At 66.2% G+C, this 25,487-nt stretch overlaps 3 protein-coding genes across 4 annotated transcripts; 2 read left to right on the forward strand and 1 right to left on the reverse strand.

The window, feature by feature from the left end:
• The first annotated feature begins 518 nt into the window (after positions 1–518).
• Positions 519–9,030, forward strand: DTX1 (deltex E3 ubiquitin ligase 1). Its single transcript, XM_075718736.1, has 9 exons — positions 519–777; positions 4,132–4,792; positions 7,123–7,184; positions 7,303–7,464; positions 7,734–7,795; positions 7,977–8,135; positions 8,268–8,429; positions 8,523–8,612; positions 8,806–9,030. The coding sequence occupies exons 1-9, from the start codon at positions 519–521 to the stop codon at positions 9,028–9,030; spliced, it is 1,842 nt and encodes a 613-aa protein (XP_075574851.1).
• A 792-nt stretch (positions 9,031–9,822) lies between these two features.
• On the reverse strand, positions 9,823–18,905 carry RASAL1 (RAS protein activator like 1). Its single transcript, XM_075718941.1, has 21 exons — positions 18,841–18,905; positions 17,226–17,282; positions 17,021–17,134; positions 16,847–16,908; positions 16,639–16,768; positions 15,720–15,801; positions 15,502–15,639; positions 15,128–15,216; positions 14,831–14,948; positions 14,585–14,738; positions 14,312–14,376; positions 14,058–14,170; positions 13,674–13,866; positions 13,448–13,585; positions 12,512–12,656; positions 12,077–12,252; positions 11,851–11,988; positions 11,121–11,256; positions 10,910–11,030; positions 10,747–10,811; positions 9,823–9,953 (listed from the first exon to the last, which is right to left on the reverse strand). The coding sequence occupies exons 1-21, from the start codon at positions 18,903–18,905 to the stop codon at positions 9,823–9,825; spliced, it is 2,430 nt and encodes an 809-aa protein (XP_075575056.1).
• A 2,063-nt stretch (positions 18,906–20,968) lies between these two features.
• Positions 20,969–24,388, forward strand: WSB2 (WD repeat and SOCS box containing 2). Of its 2 annotated transcripts, none has more exons than XM_075718569.1 (9): positions 20,969–20,984; positions 21,153–21,324; positions 21,434–21,669; positions 21,882–22,013; positions 22,371–22,471; positions 22,731–22,903; positions 23,147–23,260; positions 23,754–23,861; positions 24,079–24,388. In XM_075718569.1, the coding sequence occupies exons 1-9, from the start codon at positions 20,969–20,971 to the stop codon at positions 24,239–24,241; spliced, it is 1,215 nt and encodes a 404-aa protein (XP_075574684.1). In that variant the 3' UTR covers positions 24,242–24,388. The 2 variants fall into 2 exon arrangements, with proteins under 2 accessions (XP_075574684.1, XP_075574685.1); XM_075718570.1 differs by having other exon boundaries at positions 21,437–21,669.
• Positions 24,389–25,487: the final 1,099 nt, after the last annotated feature.

Below are 25,487 nucleotides of genomic sequence, written 5' to 3' on the forward strand. Positions count from 1 at the left end.
GTGCTGTGGCCCTGTTTTGCAGGTGACACCCCCCTCATTTGCTACTGGTGACGTGCTGGGCGGCGGGAACAGCCGTGGAGCCACTGAGGACGTAGTCTGAGCAGCAGGACACAAGGAAGAGGGGGTGTCTTGGCGACAGCACCGTGATTGTGTGTCCCCAGCATCGTCCATGGCCACCAGCCACCCTTGAGCCGACACAGCCCTGGGGTTCCCAGTGACTTTTTGCATCCTGAGCCCTGCCAGGGCTACTGGAAGGAGGAAGGGCTGAGGAAGACGTGCCGGGTGATGGATGGCCCCAGCCCAGCGCGGCGGCCCCAGGGGAGCAGGACCGGGCGTCTCGGGGACCTTGGGGACCTGGCTGGCAGCGCCCGCCTCTGCAGAACCCCGCAGCGTTTGCTCTGCTGAGCTCCGGAGCCTGCAGCCAGCAGGAGCTGGGAGGAGGATTTGGAGGGGGTCCGGGTGAGCCCTGCATCCCTGTGCCAGGGCATGGCCCGGGGCTGAGCCACCGTTCCCCCGGCATGGCGCGGCAGGGCTCGGGGGCCATGCTGGCCTCCGGTGGCCTGGGCTTCCCCCCACAAAACCTGGCCCGCGTGGTGGTGTGGGAGTGGCTGAATGAGCATGGGCGCTGGCGGCCCTACTCGGCCGCCGTCTGCCACCACATCGAGAATGTGCTGAAGGAGGATGCCCGTGGCAGTGTGGTGCTGGGCCAGGTCGACGTCCAGCTGGCGCCCTATGTCATCGACCTCCAGTCCATGCACCAGTTCCGGCAGGACACTGGTAAGGGGCTGGCACTGAGCCGGGAACATCCATCCACCCATCCATCCTTCCGCCCGTCCACCCATCCATCCATCCATCCTTCCACCCCTCCACCCATCCATCCATCCTTCCACCCCAGTCTGTATCTATTTATCTGCCTGTTGTTCCATTCATCCGTCTGTCTGGCTGTCCATTCATCCATGCATCTATCTCACTGCGTATCTGTTTGTCTGTCATTCCATCCACGAATCTACCCATCCATCTATGCATCCATCCATCCATCCATCCATCCGCCTGTCCATTTGTCCCTCCATCCCATTGCACACACCCTCCTCTCTGTCCATCTGTCCCTCCCATTCCTTCTCTCCTCCCCTTGCCCTGCTGGGCTCTACTCCCACCATGGACCCTGTGAGGCTCCTCCTGGCCTTCCCTTTCCCCTTCCCCACTTTCCCCCTCCACTGTGGTCCCCTGCCCTGGAGGGATGTGTCCCAGAGTGCCTCCATCCCCTCTCACCCCCTGTGGGGTGCTGTGGTGGGTGGTGTGTCCCACCGCCACACTGGCCACCCGTCTGCCCCACAAAGCTGCTCCATCTGGGGTCCTCAAGGAACTGGGGAGGCCCCAGTTTGGGCTCTGGGAGCTGTGGAGGGCACTGGGCTGGTTGCAGCCATGCAGCTGTGGCAGTCGGTGCCTGCCTGCTGACGGCGCAGTGTTGCAGCACGCATCCAGGCCACACATCCTCGGGGGAAATCAAAGCCGGTTCCAGGGCGGCACGGAGCCCAGACCCCATTAAATGTGTCCCCGTCACGGTGTGACCCATTAAACCAGCACGTGCTGGCTGTGCCACGGGGGACTCACCAGTTCAGGTGTTTTCCTGGCCATCCCTGCATCCCCGCTTGCTAGGAAGCATGAGGCTGTTGAGGGCAGGGTCCGGCCCCAGGCCAGGCAGAGCAGGCAGGGGACCTGCACACACCCAGGTGACACCCCCAGCTCCCCCCAGACTTGCCTGGGGACACACACGAGCCACCCCAGAGCAGGACCCCCATGGCCGTGCCCCTCTGCCCAGCCACCGATGCCACGATTCCCAGTCACCAGCGATGGCGAATGACCCTGTGTGCTGATGTGGCTCCTGTGATGGGCTGGGAACTGAGATGAGGACCAAGCCGGGGACCTGCCACCCTGCTTCTGCCATCAAGCTTGGCTCTAAATCAGTCTCCAGCCAGTCACGGGCTTGGCAAGGGGCAACTTGGCACCCGCAGCTCTGAGTCAGCACCGCCACGGCCGCCGGCACGACCCTGGGTCATGCCGGCGGCTGTGGCGGTGCTGACTCAGAACTGCAGGTGCCACTGGCACACCCTGGCTGTCCCCATGCCAGCTCCTGCCAGCTTTGGCCAGGACCCATCCTCTGACAGCAGGCACCCGGCATTATATCCCATGGCCGTGGTGCCGGGTGCTCCCGGGGGACATGTGTCCACGGTGGGGCCACAGCTGTGTTTGGGGGTGACACGTCTCTGCTGGGAGTAAAGACATCCTCTTCCTGGGATGTCCCCAGGTACCATGGTCCCTGTGCCAGCAGGGCTTGGGGACAGGGATGCTGAGAGAGGGGCCTTGCCATCCCCAGGGATGTCATGGGAGGGGATGTGGCCATGGCTTTGGCTCCATCCCATAGATCATCCTCGGCATCGTTGTCTCTGTGTGCCCCATCCCTGTACCCATTTCCATTCATCATCTCTGCCCTGGGATGTGTCCTGGGGGCAGCCGGGTTTGGAGGGTGTCAAATGCCTCTGGAGTCCCATGGTTTTCGGGGACACGAGGGTGCCCCATGCTGAGGGTGCTCCTGGTGCCCTCTGTGGCACACCGTGAAGGTGGGCAGGAGGCTGGGGGTGAGGGGGGTTTGGCCCGCGCTGTGTCTGGGGAGGGAGAAACCCAAGCCAAAACGGTGACAGTGCGAAATGAGGTGACCCTGTTCCAAGCAGCAGGGACACACATCCCCTTCCTGTGGCCCTGAGGATGCCGGCTTGGCCCCGTGGCTCCGGCACGGCTGGCAGAGGGGGCAGGGGCTGTGGGGCTGGGGGCAGCCAGTGGCCCTTGGGGACCCAGAGCTGCGTGTGCCCATGTGCATGGGCTGGGGTGTCATCCCCTTGCCCTCTGCTCTGTGACAGCGGGATGTGGGATGTGGATGTGAGCAGGCAGGGGGATGCGGGATGTGGCTGCAAGCAGGCAGCGGGACATGGGATGCAGTTGCAAGGACCAGCGGGTGCGCGACACGGATGTGAGTGGGATGCGGGATGTGGGCATGAGCGGGCAGCGTGATGGGGGACATGGACGCAAGGAGGCAGACACAGATGTGAACACAAGTGGGAGGCAGGGCATGGATGTGAGCAGGATGTAGGCAGGAGCGGGCAGCGGGATGTGGATATGAGCCGGCAGTGGTATTCGGGATGCTGGCAGGAGCGGGCAGTGGGGACGAGCAGTTCTCCATGGGCTGCTGGATCAGGGTGAGCAGCCTCCCGGCCTCCCTCCTGCGGGGCCGCCAGCTGAGCTGCCTCAGCACAAGCTGGCAGCTGGGGCCAGGCTCTGCTACCTGACGTGGACGATGATTAATGACTGTTATTAGCCTCGTTAATCGGGCTGGGCAAACAGTGCTGGCGAGGGGATAGAAAAGCACCGTGCTGTGGGGGCACTTCCGGGGCTGCAGCTCGAGGAGGGGGCTGCAATGCCTCCCCTCACCGTGGAGCTCCAGAGGCAAACAAGCAACGAGGGCCCAGGATTTGGCCCTGCATGGGGGACAACGCCTCGCTCCCGTGACTGCCAGTGCTGTCTGGAGCTGCAGCAGCTGTCAGGAAACCCCTCCTGACCAGGAAATGCTCCCCCCGCCCCGGGGATGGTGAGGGGACCCTGGCCAGAGAGGGCGGAGGTGGGCCTGGACCAGAGGGATGGAAAAAGGTGCTGGGGGCCAAGCAGCATCGCTCTTCCCACGGCGGCCAGGGCCGTGATCCCAACCGCCGGCAGCCCGGCCGGCAGCCAAGCCCACACCGCCGCCACCGCTAATGGAGGGTTGTTGAGCCTCACGAGTCCCCGGGGAGGCACAGCCCTGCAGACACGCCAATCGATCCATCGTACACCGCGGCTGCTGCTGCTTGGCAGAGGGGAGGCAGGTGCTGCCTGTTGGGGTGTGGTGCCATCACCCCTCCTGCACCCTGGGGTGCTTTGTGGAGGGTGAGACTGGCTGCTTGCACCCCAAAGTGCCTCTGCATCCCCATTCCTGTGGGTGCCGGGCTGGGAACTGGACACACATGTGCGTGCAGGCGTGTGTCCCTCCACTGGCTTCCCGGGGTGCTGGAGCCCCGGGGGTGCTCATTCCCCCTGTCTCCACAGGAACCATGCGCCCTGTCCGGAGGAACTTCTACGACCCATCCTCAGCCCCGGGTAAGGGCATTGTGTGGGAATGGGAGAACGACAACAACTCCTGGACACCCTACGACATGGACATCTGCATCACCATCCAGAACGCCTACGAGAAGCAGCACCCCTGGCTGGACCTCTCCTCCCTGGGCTTCTGCTACCTCATCTACTTCAGCAGCATGTCCCAAATGAACCGGCAAACCCAACGCAAGCGCCGGCTCCGGCGTCGCATGGACCTGGCGTATCCCCTCACCATGGGCTCCATCCCCAAGTCGCAGTCGTGGCCAGTGGGCACCAGCACGGGGACCCCCTGCTCCTGCCCGCAGTGCCTGCTGGTCAACAGCACCCGCGCTGCCTCCAACGCCATCCTGGCTTCCCAACGCCGCAAGCTCTACCCGGGTGCCGTCCGCCAGAGCAGCACCTTCGCCGGGGCAGCTCTATGGCCGGCAGGGACGGGGACTGCAGCAGTGGCGGGTGGCACGACCAAGGGCGAGGGGCTGCGGGTGCCCAGCGGGGCATTTGCCCCCAGCCAGAGCGTGCCCGGCGGGGTGCCGCTGCCGGGGCTCAACAACCTCAACCGGCCTGGCACACAGCGGGGGGCCGGACTCAGTGCCCGCGCCACTGTCCCCCCGGGGTAAGCTGGCTGGGGGAGGGCAGCCTGGGGAAGGGGACGGCTGCGGTGTCACTGAGGCCATGGGGATGCCAGGCGAGGTGGGCGCAGGGATGGGCACACAGAGCGGGGTGAAAGGGGAGATGAAGGTGCCTCGTCCCCTCCTGTCACTTGGCACAAGCAGCCCCAGCCCTTCCGGCACCTTGTCACCTCTAGCCCCAGGCTCCCCACCCTGGGGACATGGTTGCAGGAGGGACAGCCCCAGCAGCTGGCTCATCCTGGATGGTCCCTTAGATCCCTGCCCCTGCAGAGGGGCTGTGGTGATTTGTGCAGCGTGCTGCAGCATGCCATCCTGTGCCATGCTGTGCCATGCCGTGGCGTGGCATGCTGTGCCATGCCAGCTGGAGGAGATGGAGTGCCCGGTCCCAGGGGACTTGTGTCCCTGCTGTCCAGCATGGCGTGTATGACCCTGGCTTGTGGCCTGATGTCACCAGGCAGGTGTCTGGGAGGCACACGGTTGCGGGGACCACAGCCCTGGTGTCCCCTACATGGATGTGAATAACTCGCCAAGGGGATCTGGGTGGATGAGCAGACCCCCAGTGGGACATCCCGGTGGGTGTTCCTGTCCCAGCAGCCAAGCCCCCACAGCTGTACCCCTCGGTGGGTCGGCCTGGCATGCCCTTGGGGCTCTTGGCACAGGGCTGTCGCCAGCCGAGGGGCAGGCAGGAGTGGCCATGGCCCCAAGCCTGGCCTGACGAGCAGGCTGTGATGGCACGGCTGGCAGCCTGCTTGCCTGGGAAAGCCCCGGTGCTGCTTGCTTGGGTGGGAACCAGCTTGATCTGGATCCAGCCCCAGGGTATTTGGTCAGAGCTCCCCCCCAGAGGGGAGCAAGCGCCCCGGGCTGCAGTGAGCCTGTCCCATCCCTCCCAGCTCCCTGCCATGGGGGCAGGATCCGGCACCGACTGAGGGGTGCAGGGGGAGGCAGAGGGACCCCAGCTGGGGCTGGGAGGTGGGGGCCGGGGGACAGGCAGGTTCACTGAGCCCCCAGCAGGTCCTGGTGCGTTTCCTTCCCCTGCTGACGTGCTGCTTTCGCTTCCGTGTGCTGGGCGCTGGGCCAAGCAGGCCCTGTACCCATCCCTATCACTGTCCCCATCCCCATACTGGCACGCAGGCCCCATCCCATGCATCTCCATGGACAGGTAGGAAGAGACCAGAAAGACCCTGGGGGGTGCTGGGCTGGGACCTCCGCCACTGCCCCTGCCTTGGCATGGGTAAGGGCAACTTTGGGAGTGGGAGGAAAAACACCTGCAGCCCCGGACTGAGCGCTGCTGAACCCGTCACCGCGATGGTTGTGTGCATGGGGGGCTTTTGGGATTGGGGAAGGGGGGGTTGACATTTCTGGCGGGGGCTGCTGTCCAGGCTGCTGAGCTGGGGTGGCCCCCCTGGGGCAGGAGAGCACTCGGGCACTATGCAGGGCTCCTCTGCTGGGCTTTCTTGCTTGTCGTCCATCCCAGTGCATGCCCCATTCCTTCCTTCCTTCCTTCCTTCCTTCCATCCATCCATCCATCCATCTGCCCAGCCACACATCTGTCTGTCCATCCATCCACTCGCCCAGCCACACCTCTGCCTGTCCATCCATCTGTCCATCCATCCCTCTGTCCACCGCCACCCATGGGCACAGCCACCTCCATACCTGCACACACCTGCGCACGAGCCCCCAGCTCCCACCCAGACCTGCCTGCACACGCATCTGTCTGCGCTCCCAGCTGCACACCCAGCCTTGCACGCACGGGTGCCCACCCAGCCACGGGTGCGCACCCAGAGCTGTGCACGCATGGGTGCACACCCAGCCACGGATGTACACACAGCTGCGCACCCAGCCACAGGTGCACACGCGGGTGCACACGCACATGGGAGGTGGCCTGGGTCAGCGGGGGTGAGCAGGCAGGGAGGCACTGTGCCATTGTCCTGGGGGTCTTGGTGCTGGCAGCCCTGGAGGGATGAGGGTCCCCTTGGGGTGTGGAAGCGATGGGAAGGGTGATGGGTGAGGTGCTGAGGTGCAGGGATGATCCCCGTGGGGGATGCAGGACACAGGGCATCGCCATTGGGACATCCCGATAAGGCACCCACCCTGGGTCAAGGAGGAGGTGATGTCCCCAGAGCCATTGGTTCCCCAGGGATGGACACAGGGCACTGGGTGACAGACTTGTGAGACCGGACAGCAACCCCCCAGGGCTGGCAAGGGGACACCCTGCCCTGTGTCCCATGGGGAGGATGCTGCTCTGGGGACGTGCCATGGGCAGGGGGGACAGTGCCAGCCCATCTGAGCCCCTTCCCCTCCCGTCTCCGTGCAGGGTGCCAGCCCTCCCAGTCAAGAACCTGAATGGCACCGGCCCTGTCCATCCTGCCCTTGCAGGTAAGGGGGGTCCTGCCACCGGCTGGGTGTCACCACCATGTGACATCGTGGGGCGGGTGGAGGGAGGGATGGATGGACATTGGGTGGGTGGATGGACAGCACCTCTCCCCTGGCACAGGGATGACGGGCATCCTCATGTGCGCTGCCGGGCTGCCTGTCTGCCTGACCCGCGCCCCCAAACCCATCCTGCACCCGCCGCCCGTCAGCAAGAGTGACATCAAACCTGTGCCCGGCGTCAATGGCATCTGCAGGAAAACCAAAAAGAAGCATCTCAAAAAGAGTAAGGAGCTGCGGTGTCCCTGCGCGCCCCCGGCCATGCCAGTCCCTGCCAGAGGGGAAACTGAGGCACGGGCACTGCTGCTTCCTGTGGGTGTGGAGCCCCCAAGGGGTTTGCCTGAGGGTTTTGGAGTGATGCCCATGGCACCTCCATGCCACATGCTGGCACCCCCTCCTCCTTGTGCTGTCCCCACCCTGGTGGCAGGGGTGGCAGGGCATTGGGGGCACTGTGGGCAGGCTCTGATTGCAACCCCCCCCCTCTGCCCATGGCAGGCAAGACCCCTGAGGATGTGGTGCGCCGCTACATCCAGAAGGTGAAGAACCCCCCGGACGAGGTGAGTGGGCATCCCCAGGCACCGCTGCTCGGCCCATGGGCTCGCCTCAGGGCCACTGGATGTTCGCAGGGCTCGGGCACAGGGAGAGGTGTGGGCAGGGGATGGGCAACCCCCCGTGGTGGGCAGAGATGTCCTCCCCATCCCACCTGGGTGCTGAGGCCAGTCAACTTGTGCCTGTCAGGACTGCACCATCTGCATGGAGCGCCTGGTCACCTCCTCCGGCTACGAGGGCGTCCTCAGCCACAGGGGCATCAAGCCAGAGCTGGTGGGCAAGCTGGGCAAGTGTGGGCACATGTACCACCTCCTCTGCCTCCTGGCCATGTACAACAATGGCAACAAGGTGAGCTGGGCCCACCCACCCCGCGGGGGACACCGTCCCCACGGGGGACACCCTCCCCGTGGTCACTCACCCCCACAGGTGGGTGCTGTGGGATGGGTGCCGTCCCTGATGCCAGCCCGGGTGCTCGTGCAGGACGGCAGCCTGCAGTGCCCGACCTGTAAGGCCATTTACGGGGAGAAGACAGGCACGCAGCCCCCCGGGAAGATGGAGTTTCACCTCATCCCCCACTCCCTCCCGGGTTACACCGACTCCAAAACCATCCGGATTGTCTATGACATCCCCACCGGCATCCAGGTGAGGTCCCTGTGCCTGCTGCCCTGGGGACCCCCACTGGGCTGGGTGCACCCACCCTGTGCCACCTGCTCACCCCCTTGCCCTCCCACTCAGGGCCCGGAGCACCCCAATCCCGGCAAGAAGTTCACGGCGCGTGGCTTCCCACGGCACTGCTACCTGCCTGACAACGAGAAGGGCAGGAAGGTGAGTGTCCCCAACAGCACTGGGGGGGGTGGGATAGAATGGAATGGGAGGGGAAGGGATGGGAGGGGAAGGGATGGCGAGGATACAGCAGTGCCAGGCTGGGGCTGGGGTGTGCCACAGGGAAGGGTGGCAGGGAGGGAGGAGGGCTTGGGGTGCCGGGTGGGTGAGCGATGGCTGTGCCTGCGCACCACAGGTGCTGAAGCTGCTGATCGTGGCCTGGGACCGGCGGCTCATCTTCACCATCGGCACCTCCAACACCACGGGGGAGTCCGACACGGTGGTGTGGAACGAGATCCACCACAAGACCGAGTTTGGCTCCAACCTGACAGGACACGGCTACCCCGACCCCAACTACCTGGACAACGTCCTGGCTGAGCTGCTGGCCCAGGGCGTCTCTGAGGCCACCCTGAAGGACTGAGGCAAGGGTGAGGGGCTTCCGACCGCCCCGTGGCCCTGTGTCCCTGCCTGTGCCACCGCTGCCCGTGCTGCTTTGCTGCCAATGCCGCAGCCCTGCCGGGTGGGCTCACCCCCCGTCCCGGGCCACCCGGTGCCACCCGCCATGTGTCTCCGTGTTGTCCCCCACCCCATCTCGGTTTGCCCCGCTCCCGTGGCGATAGCATCGTGGGCTGGTGCTTTTCTTTTTTTACCCGTGGCCTCTTTGCGCGTCAGCCACCGTGTGCCACCCATGCCACCCATGCCACCCGTCTCTGCCCCACAGAGCCGCGTACAGCCGGTGCCATGTGTACATCTCCGTGTTACAGAATACACCCTGTGCCGGGCCAGTGTCCCCGTGTCCCCACTCAGGTCCCTCTGCACCTCCTGCCCTCCCAGGGTCCTGGGTAGCATTGCTGCAGGATCCGTCCCCCAGTGAGGTGTTGCTGAGGGTGGGTGTTGGTCCCTCCTTGCGGGGATGCTGGGTTGGCAGGGGGGCGTGGGGCACCCCCGTGGACAGAGGAGCCTTTTTGTCTATGTGTGTGTGTTTGCACACGTGTGTGTTGAGGGGGGCCCAGCCCCGCTGTCCCCGCACACGGGCAGCCCTTCGGGACACGGGCCGCGGGTGGGATGAGGCCCCCACCGAGAGGGGGGAGGCGGGGGGCAGCGGGAGGGTGGTAGATGGCGAGAACTACAGCTCCCAGCAGGCCTCGCGGCGCGGGCAGGCCGGGCCGGGGGCGCAGGGCGTGCTGGGAAGTGTAGTCCCAATCGCCGCCGTTCACGGGGCGGGAGCCGGGGCCGGGCGGGGGCTCGGGGGCGGCCCCGGGGCGCCCTCCCGGCGGGCGAAGGCGTCGTGGGCGATGTCCAGGTCCCGCAGCACCGCCTGCAGCCGCCACCCGACGGGCCCACCTGCGCCCCCCGGCAGGCTCAGCGCCGCGCCCAGCACCCACCCGCGGCATCCATCCCCGGCACCCACTCGCGGTACACCTCCGGCACCCATCCGGGGTACGCCCTCGTCACCCACGGCCGGCATGCCCCCAGCACTGACCTCCAGCACCTATCCCCGGCACCCCATCCCTGACACCCGTCTCCGACACCCACCCGCGGTACCCACCCACGGACCACCCCCCCATCCCACCATGTCCCTCCCACCCCATCCCCCCGTGTCACCCCATCCCAGCCTGTCCCGCCGCCCCTCATCCGTCCCCCCACGTCCCACCCAAAGCCCCCATCCCCCTCAACGTCCCACGGACACGGACGGGCACTGCTGGGGGGTGCGTGTGCATGGGGAGTGTGTATGGGGGTGCAGGTGGGTGTGCGTGGGGATGGGTGGGTGTTTGGGGGGGGGGTGTGTATCCGGCGGGAGAGGGGGAAAGGTGTGCGTGGGCAGGGGTGTGCGTGTGTCTGCAGCTCGGTGCGGGTGTGGGTGTACCCACGCACGCACCCGCGCCTGCCTCAGTGCGCGCCCGAGCGTGCGTATCCGTGTGTGCTCACGCGTGCGTGGGCGTGTCTGGGCGTGTGTCCCTGTGTCCGTGGCCGTGTGTGTTTGCTGTCCCCTGGCGGAGGGGACCAGCCGAGTGCTGGGGGGGTGCGTGTGTGCAAGCGTGTGCCTGCGTGTGCCAGCTGCCCCACGCAGGGGCCGCCCCAGGCGGCACCCGGGGTGCAGGGTCCCCATCGCCCCCCGCAGCAGGGCTGCCCGTACCTGCCTGCCCCAGGCTGGGGGGCTCGGACGCCGCGCTGCCCTCCGGACCCTCGGCCCCCGCCGTGCTGCAGGAGAGGGACCCTCAGCACACCCCCACCCTGCCTGCCAGCACCTGGGGTTCCCCAGGACCCCCGTGCAGCGGGCCAGCCCCCCCCAGCCTCACCGCAGCTGGGCCCCCGCCTGCCGGAGGTGCCCATAGAGGGTCTGCGCGGCCGCCGCGGGGTCCAGGGGGTCGCTCCACTCGCCCAGCGCCACGGTGCTGTGGGTCCGGCTGCACCCCGGTGCTGCCAACGACAGCGGCAGTGGGGGTGCTGGGGGACCCCCGCACCCCCTGCCCAGGGGAACCCCCACCCTACACTGCCAGCTGGCCTTACCGGTGCAGGCAGGCTGCAGGCAGCAGGTCCAGCGGCCGGCGCGGAAGGTGCCGGGGTGGCAGGTGGGCAGCATGGCCTCGTTGGCGCTGCTGGCCTGCCGCACCGCCCAGAGCCACTGCCACAGCTCCTGGCCGCTCTGTGGGGACAGGGAGGGAGGGTGGCACCCCGCCAGGCACCTATGGGCACCCTGCGCTGGGCACCACCGGCGGGGAGGAGGAGGAGGGTGGAGGTGGGCACGGGCGATGCCGATGGGGTCCCCAGCAGGGGTGGGCACCAGGGATGGTGGTGGGCACCAGGGCCAGGTGAGTGAGAGTGACAGTTTGATGGCAAAGCTGCCCAGGTAGGACCTGGTGGGGAGATGGCACCGCAGGATTCAGGGTACCCCAGTGACCCCAGTACAGACAAGGCTGGGACCCCAGAGACCCCAGAACAGATATGGCTGGATACCCCACTGATCCCAGTATCCCAGAGCTGGTTACCCCAATGACCCTAGTACAGCCAGAGTAGGATACCCCAATTTTCCCAGTACAGCCAGGGCCCAGACACCCCCTTGGGCCCAGTACAGACAGGGCTGGGCACCCCAGTGTTTCCAGTACAGCCGGTGCCCAGGTATAGCTAGATTTGGGACCAGGACCATTCCCATTGTCCCCATGGGACCCGGGGGTGCACCATGGCTGGGTGCTGGCGAGGGTGGTCCTGGGGTTCCCGGGGCAGGGTGGGGGGCACCCACCTTGCACTGGATGTAGGTGGTGTGGAGTTGCCCGGTACCATCCTGCGCCACGATCTGCATGACGTGGGGGTGCTGGAAGGTGCCCTCATCCACCCGCTCCACCACCCGCATCTGCGGCACGGGGATGGAGCAGCGCACCTGGGGACCCTGGAACACCGCAACTCACTGCACCTGCATCCCCTCCCCAGGCACCAGGTGTGGGGTGGGGGTCATGGGCAGCACCCACCTGCCACTCAGGGGACTTGGAGTAGGTCAGGGCCTCGCTGCTGAGCCAGAAGTACCTCTTCTTGAAGGTGAAGCGGGGCAGCAGGGCAGGCCCCCCCGCCATGCAGGTGTGCAGGTACCCCTCCTTGATGGTGGCCGAGGGGCAGAAAAGTGCCGGCGGCACTAGCCCCTCGCCCACTGCGGCTGCAGCATGGACAGGCAAGGAGGCAGCGGCATCACCCCAAGTGCCACTGCCTCCCCCAGCCCGAGGATGCCTGTCCCCGGCCATCCCAGCAGCATCCGCATGGCACCGAGTGGGTTCCCCTCCTTGGGGATGCTCCCAGGATGCGGGGGACAGCAGGGATGATGCCACCCCTCCATGTTGGGTGCTGGCACAGCTGGACCCAGCACCAGTGGTGCCCCCCGTGCCCCCACGGTGCCCCGTGTGCCTGCTCACCCTCAGCGCTCTCCACCGCGACCAGGCCGTCCAGGAAGGCTTTGACACGTGTGATGCTGGGCAGCAGGATGGCGTGCATCGGGGCCATCCACGGCTCCTTGCCCTGCCCCAGCTGCAGCCCCAGGTTGCCGATGCTCTGCAGCGCCTGCCCCGTGTGGGGAAGGGCTCATGCTGCCGTACCACCCATGGCGTGGGGGATGCGAGGGGGGACTCCCCTCTGGCTGCTCCCCTGAACCCCAGGGGGCTTGGAAATTGGGGAGGAAATTGGAAAAGCGGAGCAGCCCAGGGGGTGATGGGACCCAGCTGCTGCCCCAGGCCAGCTCCTGCACTGTGCCTGACGTGTGGTGGCATGGCCTGGTGACTGGCAGGGCTGGCCTCAAGTGGCGTGGCAAGGAGCCAGCCCGTGCTATGTGGCATGGGGGCAGGAATGGCTCTGCCCTCCTTGGGATCCCCATCATTCCCTGGGCTCACTGTCCCTCCCCAGGTTCCCCGTCCCTCCCCGGGATTCCCATCCCTCCCCTGGGTCCCCACCCCACCCAAGGGTCTCCCTGCCTTTCTGGGGTCCCCACCCCTCCCTGGAATCCCCATCCCTTATGGGTCCCCATGTTTCCACAGGGTCCACATCCCTCCCTGAAGTCCCTTTCTTGGGTCCCTCCCTGAGTTCTCATCCCTCCCTGCACTCCCCATCCCTCCTTGAGATCCCTGTCCCTCCCCAGGGTCCCTGTCCTTCCCCAGGATCCCCGCCCCTCCCTGGGGTCCCCAACCCTCCCCAGGGTCCCCATCTCTCCCAGTGGTCCCCAACCCTCCCCAAGGTCCCCATCTCTCCCCAGCATTCCCATCTGTCCCCAGCACCCCCATACCTCCCCGGACTCCTTGTCCCTCGCCAGCATCCCTGTCCCTCCCCAGCATCCCCATCCCTCCCCGGGCTCCCCGCACCTTGGCAAGCAGCAGGAGAGTGCGGCCGGTGCGGGGATCGGCATGCTGCTCCCGGAGGCTGAATAGCTTTGGGGTGAGGACGGCAGGGGCGAAGAAGCGGAGGAAGAGAAACCCGCTGATGGAGAAGTACCGCACCTCCTGGCCGGGGACAAGGACAGCTCAAGGCTCAGGGTGGTGGTCCCAGCAGCCTGCGGACCCCCAGCCCTGGCCCCACCGCCTGCCTCACCTCATGCTGCGCTGAGGGGAACCGCTCCTCCACCCGCCTGCGGAGCTGCTTGAAGGCCACTCTCATGAGGAGGGGACACTTCTCCACCGAGCCCACGATGGCGTCGATGATGTCCCCCAGGTAGCCCTTCAGCAGCTCCAGGCTGCTCTCCCGCACGCGTGCCTCTGACAGGGACCCCTTGAAGGAGATCCTCCTGGGGGAACACTGCCAAGTCAGGGGGCATGCAATGCACAGGAACAGGTCACTCCAAATTGGCCAAAAGCCATTGAGGTGACCCACGGGCTCAGCACCAATGGGTGATCCCTCCCACAGGAGATATCAGGATGGGGATAGCTTGGGATGTGCCAGGCGAGGTATCCCCCCCGTCCATGCCCCCACACTCGCCTGCTGCGGCTCAGCTCCATCTTGCCAGGGTCCAGCTCCACGTACTTCTTCTCCTCGAAGATGCGGTTCACCACGGGCTTCAGGACCTCGTGCAGGTAGGGCAGCCCCACTGCCTGCAAGGGATGGGAAGTCATCCCATCTTTGTGCCCAAACTGTTCCCAGATGCCCTGCTGGGACACAGCCCAGCTCTGTGCCCCAATGTCTTCATGGGAGGGCACAGTGGCAACCCGGCCAGTGTCCCCTCCCATGCTCACCTTCATAAACTGCTCCATGGACTTGGAGGCCAGCGAATTGGAGCGGAATAGGGTGTTGGGGTCCGCTGGAAGAATGCAGAGGCTGTGGTGAGGTGGCCATGGAGTGATGCCCCAGCCACCCCTGGTGTGCCCAACCCTGTGGACATGTGGCACCTTTCCTGCCTCCCCCTTGGTGGCCCTACTCTTTTCTCCTCATGCGGGTCTGGGGGGACTCTGGCAACCCAGTTTCCCAGCTGAGGGGATGCAGGTGGTGCCCCCAGCCCTGGCACTTACAAGTCCTGGCCAGCTCGTGGGTGGTGAGATAGTCCAGGAGCGGCACGGCCAGCCCCTGCCCCAAGAAGATCTTCACCAGCTTGGTGGCCACATCCTGCCGGCTCTCCCCTGAGGTCACCTCCTCCAGGATGCCCAGGGCCGTGCTGGCGAGGGGCTGTGGGGGGGGGCAGAGTGGGCACGGCAAGGGCCCCATGCCGGGGTGGTCCCCAGCTGCCCCCGAGGGTCCCCCCACCCCACAGCACCCACCTGGCCCGGGCAGAGGATGGGCTCAGCGAGGAGCTGGATGAGGGGCTGGTAGCAGGGGGCAGGCAGGACCCTGTCCTCCACCAGCCGCACCGCCAGCCGCAGGGCGCCCAGCTGCCCCCTGCAACGACACGGGAGGGGCTTGGCCGGATCCTGCACACAGCACCCTCCACCACCCCGGCTGCTTCCCAGCTGGCATGATGGGGGGGGGGGCACCCCATGCTGCCCTGGGCACAGCCACCCTGGGGAGCTGCTCATGCAGGGTGCAGGCAGCTGCCTGGCCCCGCTGCCTGCACTCACCCATGGTCCTTGGCAATAGTGGGGAAGGGCAGGAGCTGGAACCAGCCCTTGGTGGGGTCTGTGTAGATGGTGTCCAGGGGGAACTCGACCTGGGGGGCCAGAGGCAGGGTCTGGGGGGCGGACACACACGTGCCAGCTCCCTGTGCTGCACCTCGCTGCCCCTGCCAGCAGGGCCCCCTGCTCGGGGGAGAGCCCAGGACACGCAGTGGTTCTGGATGCGGCACTGCCCCCGGCTCAGCGGGTGCACATACCCCTGCCCCCATCCCCGTGGGTCCTGACCCGTGGTCACCTGGACCCCAAGCATGGGGAGGGGCAGGGGGTGTAGAGGTGCCCCTGGGAGCCTGCCCCGTGTCAGTGTGCCCCAAGGTCCTCACCCGTCCCAAGAAGTCGTTCTTGCCCACCATGTCCCAGTCCCACACCTCCACGCTCAGCACGGCCTCCCCTGGCTCGCCCTCTGCCAGCTTGAACTCCAGCACCTCATCCCAGTGAGGGAAACGGGTTTTCTTAATCACCTGTTGGGCACAGGGACTGGTGGCTGTGGGGCATGAGGTGCCCAAGCCTCTGGGTCCCAGCACACAGCACCCCAACTCACGGCTGTCTCCAACGTGTGCCCACAGCACGACACCCGGGCGAAGGGGTCTGAGGTGCCCGAGAGGTCCCGGGGGGCCAGGTCCCTGCAGGGAGATGGGGGTCAGCAGGGGCGCAGTGGGCAGTGGGCCCGTCTCCGCCAGCACGGTCCCTGCACCCCTGTGCCCCCTGCTTTCCCCCAGCTTGCTTGGGCACATGGGGCACACGTGGGGCAGCCAGCAGGTACTGGGGGGATGCTGGTGAGAGTGGGTCCCCATTCCCCAGAGCTCCTACCCCACCCCCCCCTTGGTCCCTGGGGGCCAAATGGCACAGCGGGGGGGCTCTGCTGTCCCTCCTGGCTGTCCCCATGGCCATCCTGTTGCCTTGGTACCCGCTTCAGTTGCCATGGCAGCGGGATGCTGCCTCTGCCACCTGCTCCGCTGCCGTCTGGCAGTCGTGTGTGGGCACACACACACACACATGCAGACATGTGCACACACAGGCACACGCACACACACTAGAGCAAAGCAGAGGGACAGCTGGGGGCGTGCCTCAGTTTCCCCCAATTTTGAAGCCAAAGGGGAGAAACCCAGCGCAAGAGCCAGCTGGTCTGATGGGGACCGTCCCCAGGTACCCCATGACCCTCTGGGCCACCCAGCTCTGACCCTCATCCCCCCTGTCCTCATCCCCAAGCAGGGCTGGCAGTGTCCGAGGCAGCCCATTCCCTGCTGAGACCCCACGGTGTCATGACACGTGGGTTGGCAACATTGATGTCCCCAAGAAGGACGCAGTGAGGGCCCTTCCTGGTGCTGAGGGGGGAGGATGAGCCCCGTGCCACCGCGATCCCCATCACTTCCCCTCCTCCCACTGCCCAGATCCCCCCAGCCAAAAATAAGACCCTGGGATGACCGTACCCCTGTCGTGCCCTGCCAGCCCCCTGCTACCTGGCCTCGATGAGGTGGCAGCGCAGCACCCGTGGGTGGCCCTGCTCGGGGACCTGCAGCTCCAGGTGGATCTCGCCCTGGACCTCCTCGTCAGGGTCCACAGGCGCCAGGCTGAGCCAGCTGTCAACACCTGCCAAGGGTGGGTACCCCAAGGTGTGGGGATGGGCCCTGCCGCCCCCCCCAACCCCCCATTGTGCCCCCCACTCACCCCGTGGCTCAGCTGAGATCTGCTGGCGGCTGAGTGAGACCTTGCCGATAAAGTCATCCTGCCTGTGAGGGCAGAGGCACGGCAGGCGCTGAGGCCACTGGCGGGGACATGCCACCCTCAGGGGGCTCCCCATGGGTGGCTGGTGCCCACCCGTGCCCCTCTTGTCCCCCCTACCCGATGGTGTCTTCATCCAGCACGTAGATGGCAAGGCTGCGGAAGCCACGGGGCAGGCGCAGGGTGTATTCTTCCCCCCAAAAAGGGTTCAGGCTCTTCCACACCGTGGCCGTCCTGCCGGTGATGGGAGATGTGGCTGCACCCCCAGGGAGAGTGCCCATCCCTGCACGTCCCCTCCCCTGGGTTAGCACGGTGTCCCCCCTACCTGGCCACCACCTCGTTGTCCACCTTGACCACGCAGTAGGGATCACTGGAGCCGGACCTGGGCAGGGGATGTGCGTGCATGGGGTCAGACCCCCACCTGGGGGTCCCACCAGCCCTCATGGGCTGCTGCTGGGAGGGCTTGGGGGGCTTAGGGGGCTGGATCCAAGCATCACTTCAAATCCCACCAGTGAAGCACCAGCCCCAGGGGGTGAGATGAGTTGCCCGGTCTCAGTCTGGCCCCGCAACTGACACTGGGATGGGGACAACACCTTTTCCTGGCCCCACTGCGGGCCACCCCGAGCCATCACCCTGCATCCCTGTGCCCCCCACCCATGGGTACTGGTGTCTTGCCAGCGGCACAGCCAAGCCAGAGTTTCTGTGGCAACCCACAGTGTCAGGGTGACACCAGCCTGGCCCAGGGCCCTTCCCAGGCTTAACCCCTTCCGCGGGGGAGGATGGGATGGAGGGGACGAGGGCCAGGTCCAGGGCTTTGTCACCTGGTCCCTGCAAAGCCCCTTCCCTGCTCATTTATGGCAGCTGGACCTGCACTGAGGGATGCCAGCCCAGGGCAGCGTTCCCTGGGGCAATGCCCGAGCCCTGAATCCCCAGCTGCTGGAGGCAGGGGATTACGGGAGGTGCTCCAGCAAGGAGCCAGATCCCAGGAGGGGCAAGGGAGGTGACCCCAGCCACAGGCTGGGGGACGGGAAGGTCCTGGCTGAGGCTTGGGGCTCAGCACCGCTTGCTGTGAGCCCAGGCGATTTTGTTAGTCCCCAGGGGTATCCCAGCGCCTCCCAGCAGAGCAAAGCCCACAGCCCGGTCGGTCTGGCAGGGGCAGGCAGGCAAACCTCAGCAGCGCACTGTGGGCTTGACAGCTCCTGACCCCCTCGAGAGCCTGGATGACAGCAGTCACCCCGAGCCCCTACGCAGCCCCAGGATGGCCCCAAGCTGGATTTGGGGGAGCTGGGAGTGGCACCGGGCACCTTGCCTCCACGCTGGTGGGTCAGGATCACCCTGCTGCAGCCAAACCCCCCAAGTGGGGCACGCAGCACAGCACCATTAACCCCACCAGGTGGGGAAACTGAGGCAGGGGGGCCCTGCTGCCGCAGCCATCCCTGGCTGCCCAGCCCTGGAAGCAGCCAGCAGTGCCAGGCTGGCACATCCGGAGGAATCCGGGGCTGCCAGCTCCGCCGAGGTGCATCCATGGGACAGGAACCGGCAGGGGGTCTCCCTGCCCTCCTCAGCCCCCCCTTGAGGGCATGGATACTCAGCAGGTATGTAGGGGTGCGGGGGGCTGTGCCCCTCTGTGCTACCCACAGCCCTGGGGGGACACCCTGTGCCCACCCTGCTGGGGGGCAGCAAGAGGATGCCCAAGGGGTTGGGGGGCCTCATACACCTCCTGCGTGGGGGGGGCCGAGGGGGCTGGCAGTCCCCTGCCACCCCCAGACCCCTCCTTTGAGGCAATGGCTTCCTGTCAGCATGGGTGCAAGCAGGGACCCCCAAAACCACAGGGAGAGCAGAGCACCCAGGGCACCCAGCCCCCCCCCCCCCCCCGCCATGTATCCCAGGGTGGGGGACCGGGTGAAATTGGGGGGTCGAGAGCCCCCCGAGCCACTCACACGTCCTTGGCGGGCAGGTCCTTCCCCTCCACCACCCGGCAGTGCAGGGAGGTGGTTTTGGCCATGCCGGCGAACTTCGGGGCGGGCGCCTAGGAGTCCATGGGGGGCTCAGCAGTGGGTGCCCCGGGGTGCCCCGAGCCCCCCGCACTGCCAGTAAGGCTGCCGCCACCAGCCTCCTCCTCCTCCCCGACCGCTTCTCGCTGTCGCTTCTTCCTTTTTCCTCTTCTCGGTTGTTTTTCTCGCTGCTTCGCTCCCCACCTGCGCCGGAGCAGCGGGCGAGAGCAAGCGAGCCAGAGCGCGGGCACGCAGCGGCAGGCGAGCTCGGGTGGGCTGGCCTCGTGCCCACGGGGCCCAGCAGACGAGCAGCTCCCGTGAGGGTCCCCCGTGTACCAGCGACCACCCATGTGGGCAAAGCCCCCCCCGCCATCCTAGCAATGGGGAAACTGAGGCACAGGGCCATCGCAGAGCGCTGGCCCCTCGGGGGGGTGGGGTGGGGCAGCACCTGTCCCATCACACTCGAGTGGCACAGGGGACTGTCCCTAGGCTGGGGGACTCTCCCCAGACCCTGAAGTGGCAGTGGGTGCCATGGGGAGCCTGGCATGAGCGTTGGCCTTGGGGTGGGGATATAGCAGAGGAAGCGGCCAGCTTAGGGGGCTGCTGGCACAGCCGTCCCTGAGACCCCCATGGGACCTTGCCCCCCACCCTGGGTGCCCCCTGCCCTTGCACCCCAACATCCTGAGCCAAGCAGGGTGACCCCAGCAGATCCTGGGGTGCCTGTGGGTGTAGCACTGCGATGCTTCCTGGATCCCCACACTCCCCACACCGTGGCTTTTCTGCACTGGGGACACCGGGAGGGGATGAAGGGGGATGAGCAGTGGGGGCTGAGGTCCCCCCGTCCCCACTGCCCTGTTGGTGTGTGCCCCCCCCCCCCCCCCGCCAGGCATAGTGAGGGGCATTGGGGGGGCTGGAGGGATGGCGAATTCAGGGGGAAGGTGTGGGGGTGGGCTGGCCAGATGTCTCCTGCAGTGACTCATGGTAGGTATTGCCAGGGTGGGAGTTACTGAGTGGGTGCTGGGTCCTTGGGGTGCTGCTGCCGGGGTGGTCACTGTGTGGGTGCTGGGTCCCAGGGGTGTCACTGCCAGGGGGGTGTCACTGCCAGGGGGGTGTCACTGCCAGGGGTTGTCACCATGTGGGTGCTGGGTCCCTGGGGGGGTGTCACTGCCAGGGGGGTGTCACCATGTGGGTGCTGGGTCCCTGGGGGGGGTGCCACTGCCAGGGGGGTGTCACCATGTGGGTGCTAGGTGGGGGGGTGTCACTGCCAGGGGGGTGTCACCGTGTGGGTGCTGGGTCCCTGGGGGGGGTGTCACTGCCAGGGGGGTGTCACCGTGTGGGTGCTGGGTCCCTGGGGGGGGGGCACTGCCAGGGGCTGTCACCGTGTGGGTGCTGGGTCCCTGGAATGCCCCTTGGGGCTTGACATCCGCCGGTGCCCCCAGCCCGGAGGACAGGCCCCCCTGCCGCCAGCCCCAGAGCACCCGGGGGGGATGGGGGGGCAGGCGTCCCCATGGGGGAGGCCCTGGTGCGGCTCGGTGCTTTGTTTGCCGTCCGACCTGTTCCCCGGGTGCCCTGTGCCCGCGTCCCTCCCGCTGCCGCCCCGCGGCTCGGGGAGCGGCAGAGCCCCGGGGCAGGGGAGGCCCCGGCGTCCGGCGGGGTAGCCGGGCCTGTGCCGCCGCTTCTCCCGCCCGGGGTCTGCGCTCTGCCCCCCCCCCCGCCCCCAGCTCCGGCGAGCCCGGGGCGGCACCACCCCCGGGAAGCCCCCGGCAAGGGGACGGTGGCGGCGGGGGTCCCTCCCCGGGCACCTTCCCCCCCGCAGCACCCGGTGTCCCCGGCTGCCGTCGCCCAGGCCCAGGCCCCGGCCGGGCGCGGCGGGGCGGTGCCGCCGGAGGGGGAGGAGGAGGAGGAGGAGGAGGAGGCAGCGGGGCTCCCCTCACCGCGCCGCCGCCGCCGCCGCTGCCGCCACCCTGGGCCTGGGCCTGGGCCTGGGCCCGCGGAGGCCGCGCCCGGCCCGGCGGGGCCTTGCCGTGGCCGGGCGGAGGCGGCGGGGCCGGGCCGGGCGCTCCGCGGAGCCGCCATGAAGCCGAGCGGAGGTGAGGCGGGGCGGCGAGCGGCGGCCGGGCTCGGCCGTGGCCGGGGCCGCCTCGGTGAGGGCCGGGGAAGTGGGTACCCGCCCTCCGGGCCCCCCGTCCCCATGGGGAGGGCGGGAGGAGCGGGGTGAGGCCCAGGCCGGGGGGTAACGTGGCCGTCCCGCCGCCCAGAGGAGCCGGTCCTGCTGGCGGAGCTGAAGCCGGGCCGTCCCCAGCGGTACGACTGGAAATCCAGCTGCGAGACCTGGAGCGTGGCCTTCTCCCCCGAAGGCGCCTGGTTCGCCTGGTCGCAGGGACACTGCGTGGTCAAGCTGATCCCCTGGCCCCTGGAGGAGGCCGAGCTGTGAGTATGGGGGGCGGCTGGATGGAGACGGGGTGCACGGAGCCGGGATGGGGGATCCTGGGGGGCCAGGCTGCCCTGGGGGTAATCGTGCATGCCTCCTTTCTCTCAGCAGCTGCAAAACCTCAGAGCGCAAGAGCCGTGGCAGCAAAGCGGAGGCAAGGAGCCGAGGGGTGGCCAAGGAGAAGACGCTTGAGTGCGGCCAGATCGTGTGGGGCCTCGCCTTCAGCGCCTGGCCGGCGGCAGAGGCGGGGCAGACAGACCCCACCTGCGCCGTGGGTCTTCCCTGCCTGATCCTGGCCACCGGGCTCAACGACGGGCAGATCAAGGTCTGGGAGGTGCAGACAGGTGAGTGGCCCTTGCCAACGGTGGGAGCAGTCACAATTTCAGGCTCGTGTCTTGCTCGCCTTTGGAAGGAGATCCGATCTCCATCCTTCCCCAAATACTTCCCCGGGGTGAGCGGAAGCCTCTGCCCTCTCCCAAGAGGGGCTGCCTGCACGTGAGGAGCACTGCCTCATTCCCCGTGGAGGGACAGTGCTGAGCACGGCTCCTCTCCACAGGACACCTCCTCTTCAGCCTCTTGGGGCACCAGGATGTCGTCAGAGACCTGAGCTTCGCTCCCAATGGAAGCCTCATCCTTGTGTCGGCCTCGCGGGATAAGACTTTGCGCATCTGGGACCTGAGCAGAGATGGTAGGAGTGTGCGGGGATGTCCCCGGTGCTAGCTCACCCCTGGCTGAGGCTGGGCTCTGCTGCAGGAAAGGGGGGAGAAACCCGCCTCAGTAGGGGAGATGGTGGGAGAGGATATTTGGGGACAGTGTTCAAGGCAGCAGCGTAGAGTCCTACGATATGGAGCAGAACCATCCTCTTCCAGGTGGGGGCTGGGAGGTGCAGGAGGGGGTTGCAAGTAGACAGAGCTTGGGATCTGCCCATGGGAACCCTCCAGCCCCACTTGCATTCCCTCTCGGGAAAGGGAGGGGAGGGCAGGGGCAGGGCCCAGCGCTGCCCCTTGTGCTTCCCTCTCGTGACTCACATGCCTGCTGTCACCAGGGCGGCAGGTCCAGGTGCTGTCGGGCCACGTGCAGTGGGTCTACTGCTGCTCCATCTCCCCAGACTGCAGCATGCTCTGCTCCGCTGCCGGAGAGAAGTCGGTGAGTCCTGCAGGATGGGAGCTGTCCCGTGTCCTGCTGAATCCAGTGCTCCCCTTGGCCCTCTGGGTACCCCCCATGCAAGAAACCCTGCTACGAGAAGGGGCCAGGCCAGAGCCACCCTCCCTCCTTGACTGTTCTGGTTTTGCATGGAGGAGCTGGGACCAGAGCCCATGTGCCTTAAACCCCAAGGGGGAGATGCTTCTCCTCTGTTCCCACCCCAGGGATGCTCCCAGCCTCAGCCCCTGCCCATGTTCTGCAGGCGCTGTTGTGGAGCATGCGGTCCTACACCCTCATCCGGAGGCTCGAGGGGCACCAGAGCAGTGTGGTGTCATGCGACTTCTCGCCAGACTCGGCACTCCTCGTCACCGCTTCCTATGATGCCTGCGTCATCATGTGGGACCCCTACACTGGGGAGCAGTTGAGGACGCTGCGGTATGGAGCCGGGGGGCCAGTGAAGGACTGTGGAAGGGGGACAGAGCAATGCCATGGGGGTTTGTTGGGGCTGAGCATGGCCTTCCCTTCTAGTTGGGCACAGCCAGCAGCTCTCCCCTGTCTCCGGCCTCTGAAGTGGGACTCTGACTTGCCGGGTTTGGCCCCTCTGCCGGCCCCGGAGCACTGGGGATGGAGGTCATGGCAGCCTGGGGCTGATGCTGGGCTTGTTCTCCCCACCCGCAGCCACGTCCCCTTGCACTCGGCGGTGGACTACAGCAGTGAAGTCCACACCAGCTCCCTGCGCTCTGTCTGCTTCTCTCCTGAGGGCCTCTACCTAGCCACGGTGGCGGATGACAGGTGAGTGAACCCCCTTGGGGACCTCCAGCGGGAAGAGGGTCACAGGAGGACACCACCAAAACAAACCAGGAGCTCAGGACATGCCAGTGGGGAACAGACCTTGCATGCCAGGTCCCCACCAATGCCTGGTGTAAGGGGAAAGGGCAGGCTGCCTGGGACACTGCGGCTTGGCTGTGGCAAGGGGTAGCAAGGTCAGGGCCCCGTGGCCCCTCTGAGCGATGAGCCAGGGCCCGTGTCTTCCTGCGTGCTGTGCTGCCCTCGCTGTGCCCCTCAGCACAGTCACTAGCTCTGTCTGCATCCAGCTCAGCTCTACAGGGGACAGTGCCTCCCGCCTTGCTGCCGTATTGTGACACTCTCGGGATGCTCTAAGCCCATGGGAAGAAAATCCTACTCCAGAGTTTGCATGCATTCAGGTGAACCCAGAGGCTTTATTTTAGCTGCAGGCACTGTGTGGATGTGGGCCTGGCATTGTGTCCCCTCCCTTTCTCCTTAGGCTCCTGAGGATCTGGGCGTTGGAGCTGCGGTCTCCAGTTGCGTTTGCTCCCATGACCAACGGCCTGTGCTGCATGTACTTTCCACATGGCGGTTTCATTGCCACAGGGTGCGTATGTGGGAGAAGAGAGCGGAGAAGCACATGGCTGCTCCCTCCTCCTGCAGCTCTGGGTCTTCTCAGCAAATTCTGGGCTTCCCTGGGGGTGCGGACTGGTTTCCTGGGCTGGGGAACATGTGGTTGCTGCAAGTTCAGGATATTTGGGTGTAATTGAGTTTTCTTGTGTCACTCTGCCCCGTGCTCACGGCTTGTTCGGGTTCCATTGCAGGACCAGAGATGGCCACGTCCAATTCTGGACCGCTCCAAGGGTCCTCTCATCGCTAAAGCACTTGTGTCGCAAAGCTCTGCGCACCTTCCTGACGACATACCAGGTCCTCGCGCTCCCCATCCCCAGGAAGCTGAAGGAATTCCTCACTTACCGGACCTTTTAAGGCAGCGTGGAAAGTGGAGGCACGAAGGCGAGAGCCCTCTGCCTGGCGGCGGGGCTTGGCCTGAGTCAGAGGAGGCACCGCAGCAACGACATCTTGCTGATTCGTGAGCTGTGGGGCAGGAGGATTGCTACTCCCCTTGTTTGGGGGCTGTGTCTGTGAATGTGGAGGGATTTTTTGGTATAATTATACTAGAACCCAGCAAAAATGCATGCAGAGGGCACGGGGCGCAGCTGTGGTGGCCCCGCAGGGGACACAGGTCCCCCTGTCCCCCTGCTATCTGCAAGTTTTGGGTCAGGTGCTTTTGCTTCCAAGTGCAATGTTGTGGGTTGAAGGTTAGTAGCCGCAGTCTGAGCAGAGCTTTTGTCATTTGTACGAATACGGGGCTACAACCATCCCTGACAAAAGCAACCCTCACTGGGACCGGCTTGTACTGTAGCTTAGTTCCTGGAGGAGTACGGGCTCTGCCGCTCTCCTGGTCTGGGCACGGGCTGGACAAACCCGAGCAGGTCTCTGCGGACTAGACGACAGCGATGACAGAATAAAAAATTATTCCTCACGTCTTTCCTCTTGGCTCGTAGAGGTGACCTGGGGATCCCTGGCAGGGCAGGCTCCAGTGGGCTGGGGCCCAGGGGCTCCAGCCTTCCTGCTGTGGCTGTCGGGGTGGCAGTGAGTGCTTACTCGGCTCTGAAGTGCAGCAGACCAGTAAGTATTCAGCGGTGGGTGCTGGGGAGGATCAGTCCACTGTGAAGGTGGGACACGGGGCTTCACAGCCCCCAGCTCCCGTTCCTCCGTTGCTTTCCCTCCCTGCTGGAGCTTGGCACTCCAGCAGCCACTGTCCGGACATGCTGTGCATGAAGCAGTCTTGTGTGCTTGTCTCCCTGCAGCTTAGCTGGTGTCTGGAGTGACAGCACGTGCTTTGAGCCCCCTGCATGCTAGAGGGCTCGGTCTGCGCACGAGCCCGAGGCTGTGACCCCAGCTGATGGAGAAGACGGGGAATGTCTCCTCTAAACTGCCCCCCGGGATGTTTTCCCTTGCAAGCAGCTGAACCCAGAAAGCTGGTGTTTCCCTAACATGTACAGGTGTCACTCAGAACTGTGTTCCCTCTTGTAACAGGGGGATGTCGCTGCAAGAAACCGCGCTGGCCCTGCGCAGCTTGCTGTGCATGGCTGCCCCGCTCAGCTACATGAGCGATGGGGTGGCACAAGCCACGGTTGTACTCCTCAGGGCGTGACCGCCCAGGGCAGCT

The sequence above is a fragment of the Pelecanus crispus genome, chromosome 11 (assembly GCF_030463565.1).
Source record: "Pelecanus crispus isolate bPelCri1 chromosome 11, bPelCri1.pri, whole genome shotgun sequence".
Classification (NCBI taxonomy): Eukaryota; Metazoa; Chordata; class Aves; order Pelecaniformes; family Pelecanidae; genus Pelecanus; species Pelecanus crispus.

Coding starts and splice junctions, on each gene's coding strand:
- RASAL1 (XM_075718941.1), bottom strand. CDS start 18,905: ATGGCCAAAACCACCTCCCTGCACTGCCGGGTGGTGGAGGGGAAGGAC. Junction 13,867..14,057: donor ATGGAGCTGAGCCGCAGCAG/GCGAGTGTGGGG, acceptor GTGTTCCCCCAG/GAGGATCTCCTTCAAGGGGT. Junction 13,586..13,673: donor TCCCCTCAGCGCAGCATGAG/GTGAGGCAGGCG, acceptor GTCCCCGGCCAG/GAGGTGCGGTACTTCTCCAT.
- DTX1 (XM_075718736.1), top strand. CDS start 519: ATGGCGCGGCAGGGCTCGGGGGCCATGCTGGCCTCCGGTGGCCTGGGC. Junction 4,793..7,122: donor CGCGCCACTGTCCCCCCGGG/GTAAGCTGGCTG, acceptor GTCTCCGTGCAG/GGTGCCAGCCCTCCCAGTCA. Junction 7,465..7,733: donor AAAGAAGCATCTCAAAAAGA/GTAAGGAGCTGC, acceptor TGCCCATGGCAG/GCAAGACCCCTGAGGATGTG.
- WSB2 (XM_075718569.1), top strand. Junction 22,472..22,730: donor CCGCTGCCGGAGAGAAGTCG/GTGAGTCCTGCA, acceptor CATGTTCTGCAG/GCGCTGTTGTGGAGCATGCG. Junction 23,862..24,078: donor GGCGGTTTCATTGCCACAGG/GTGCGTATGTGG, acceptor GTTCCATTGCAG/GACCAGAGATGGCCACGTCC.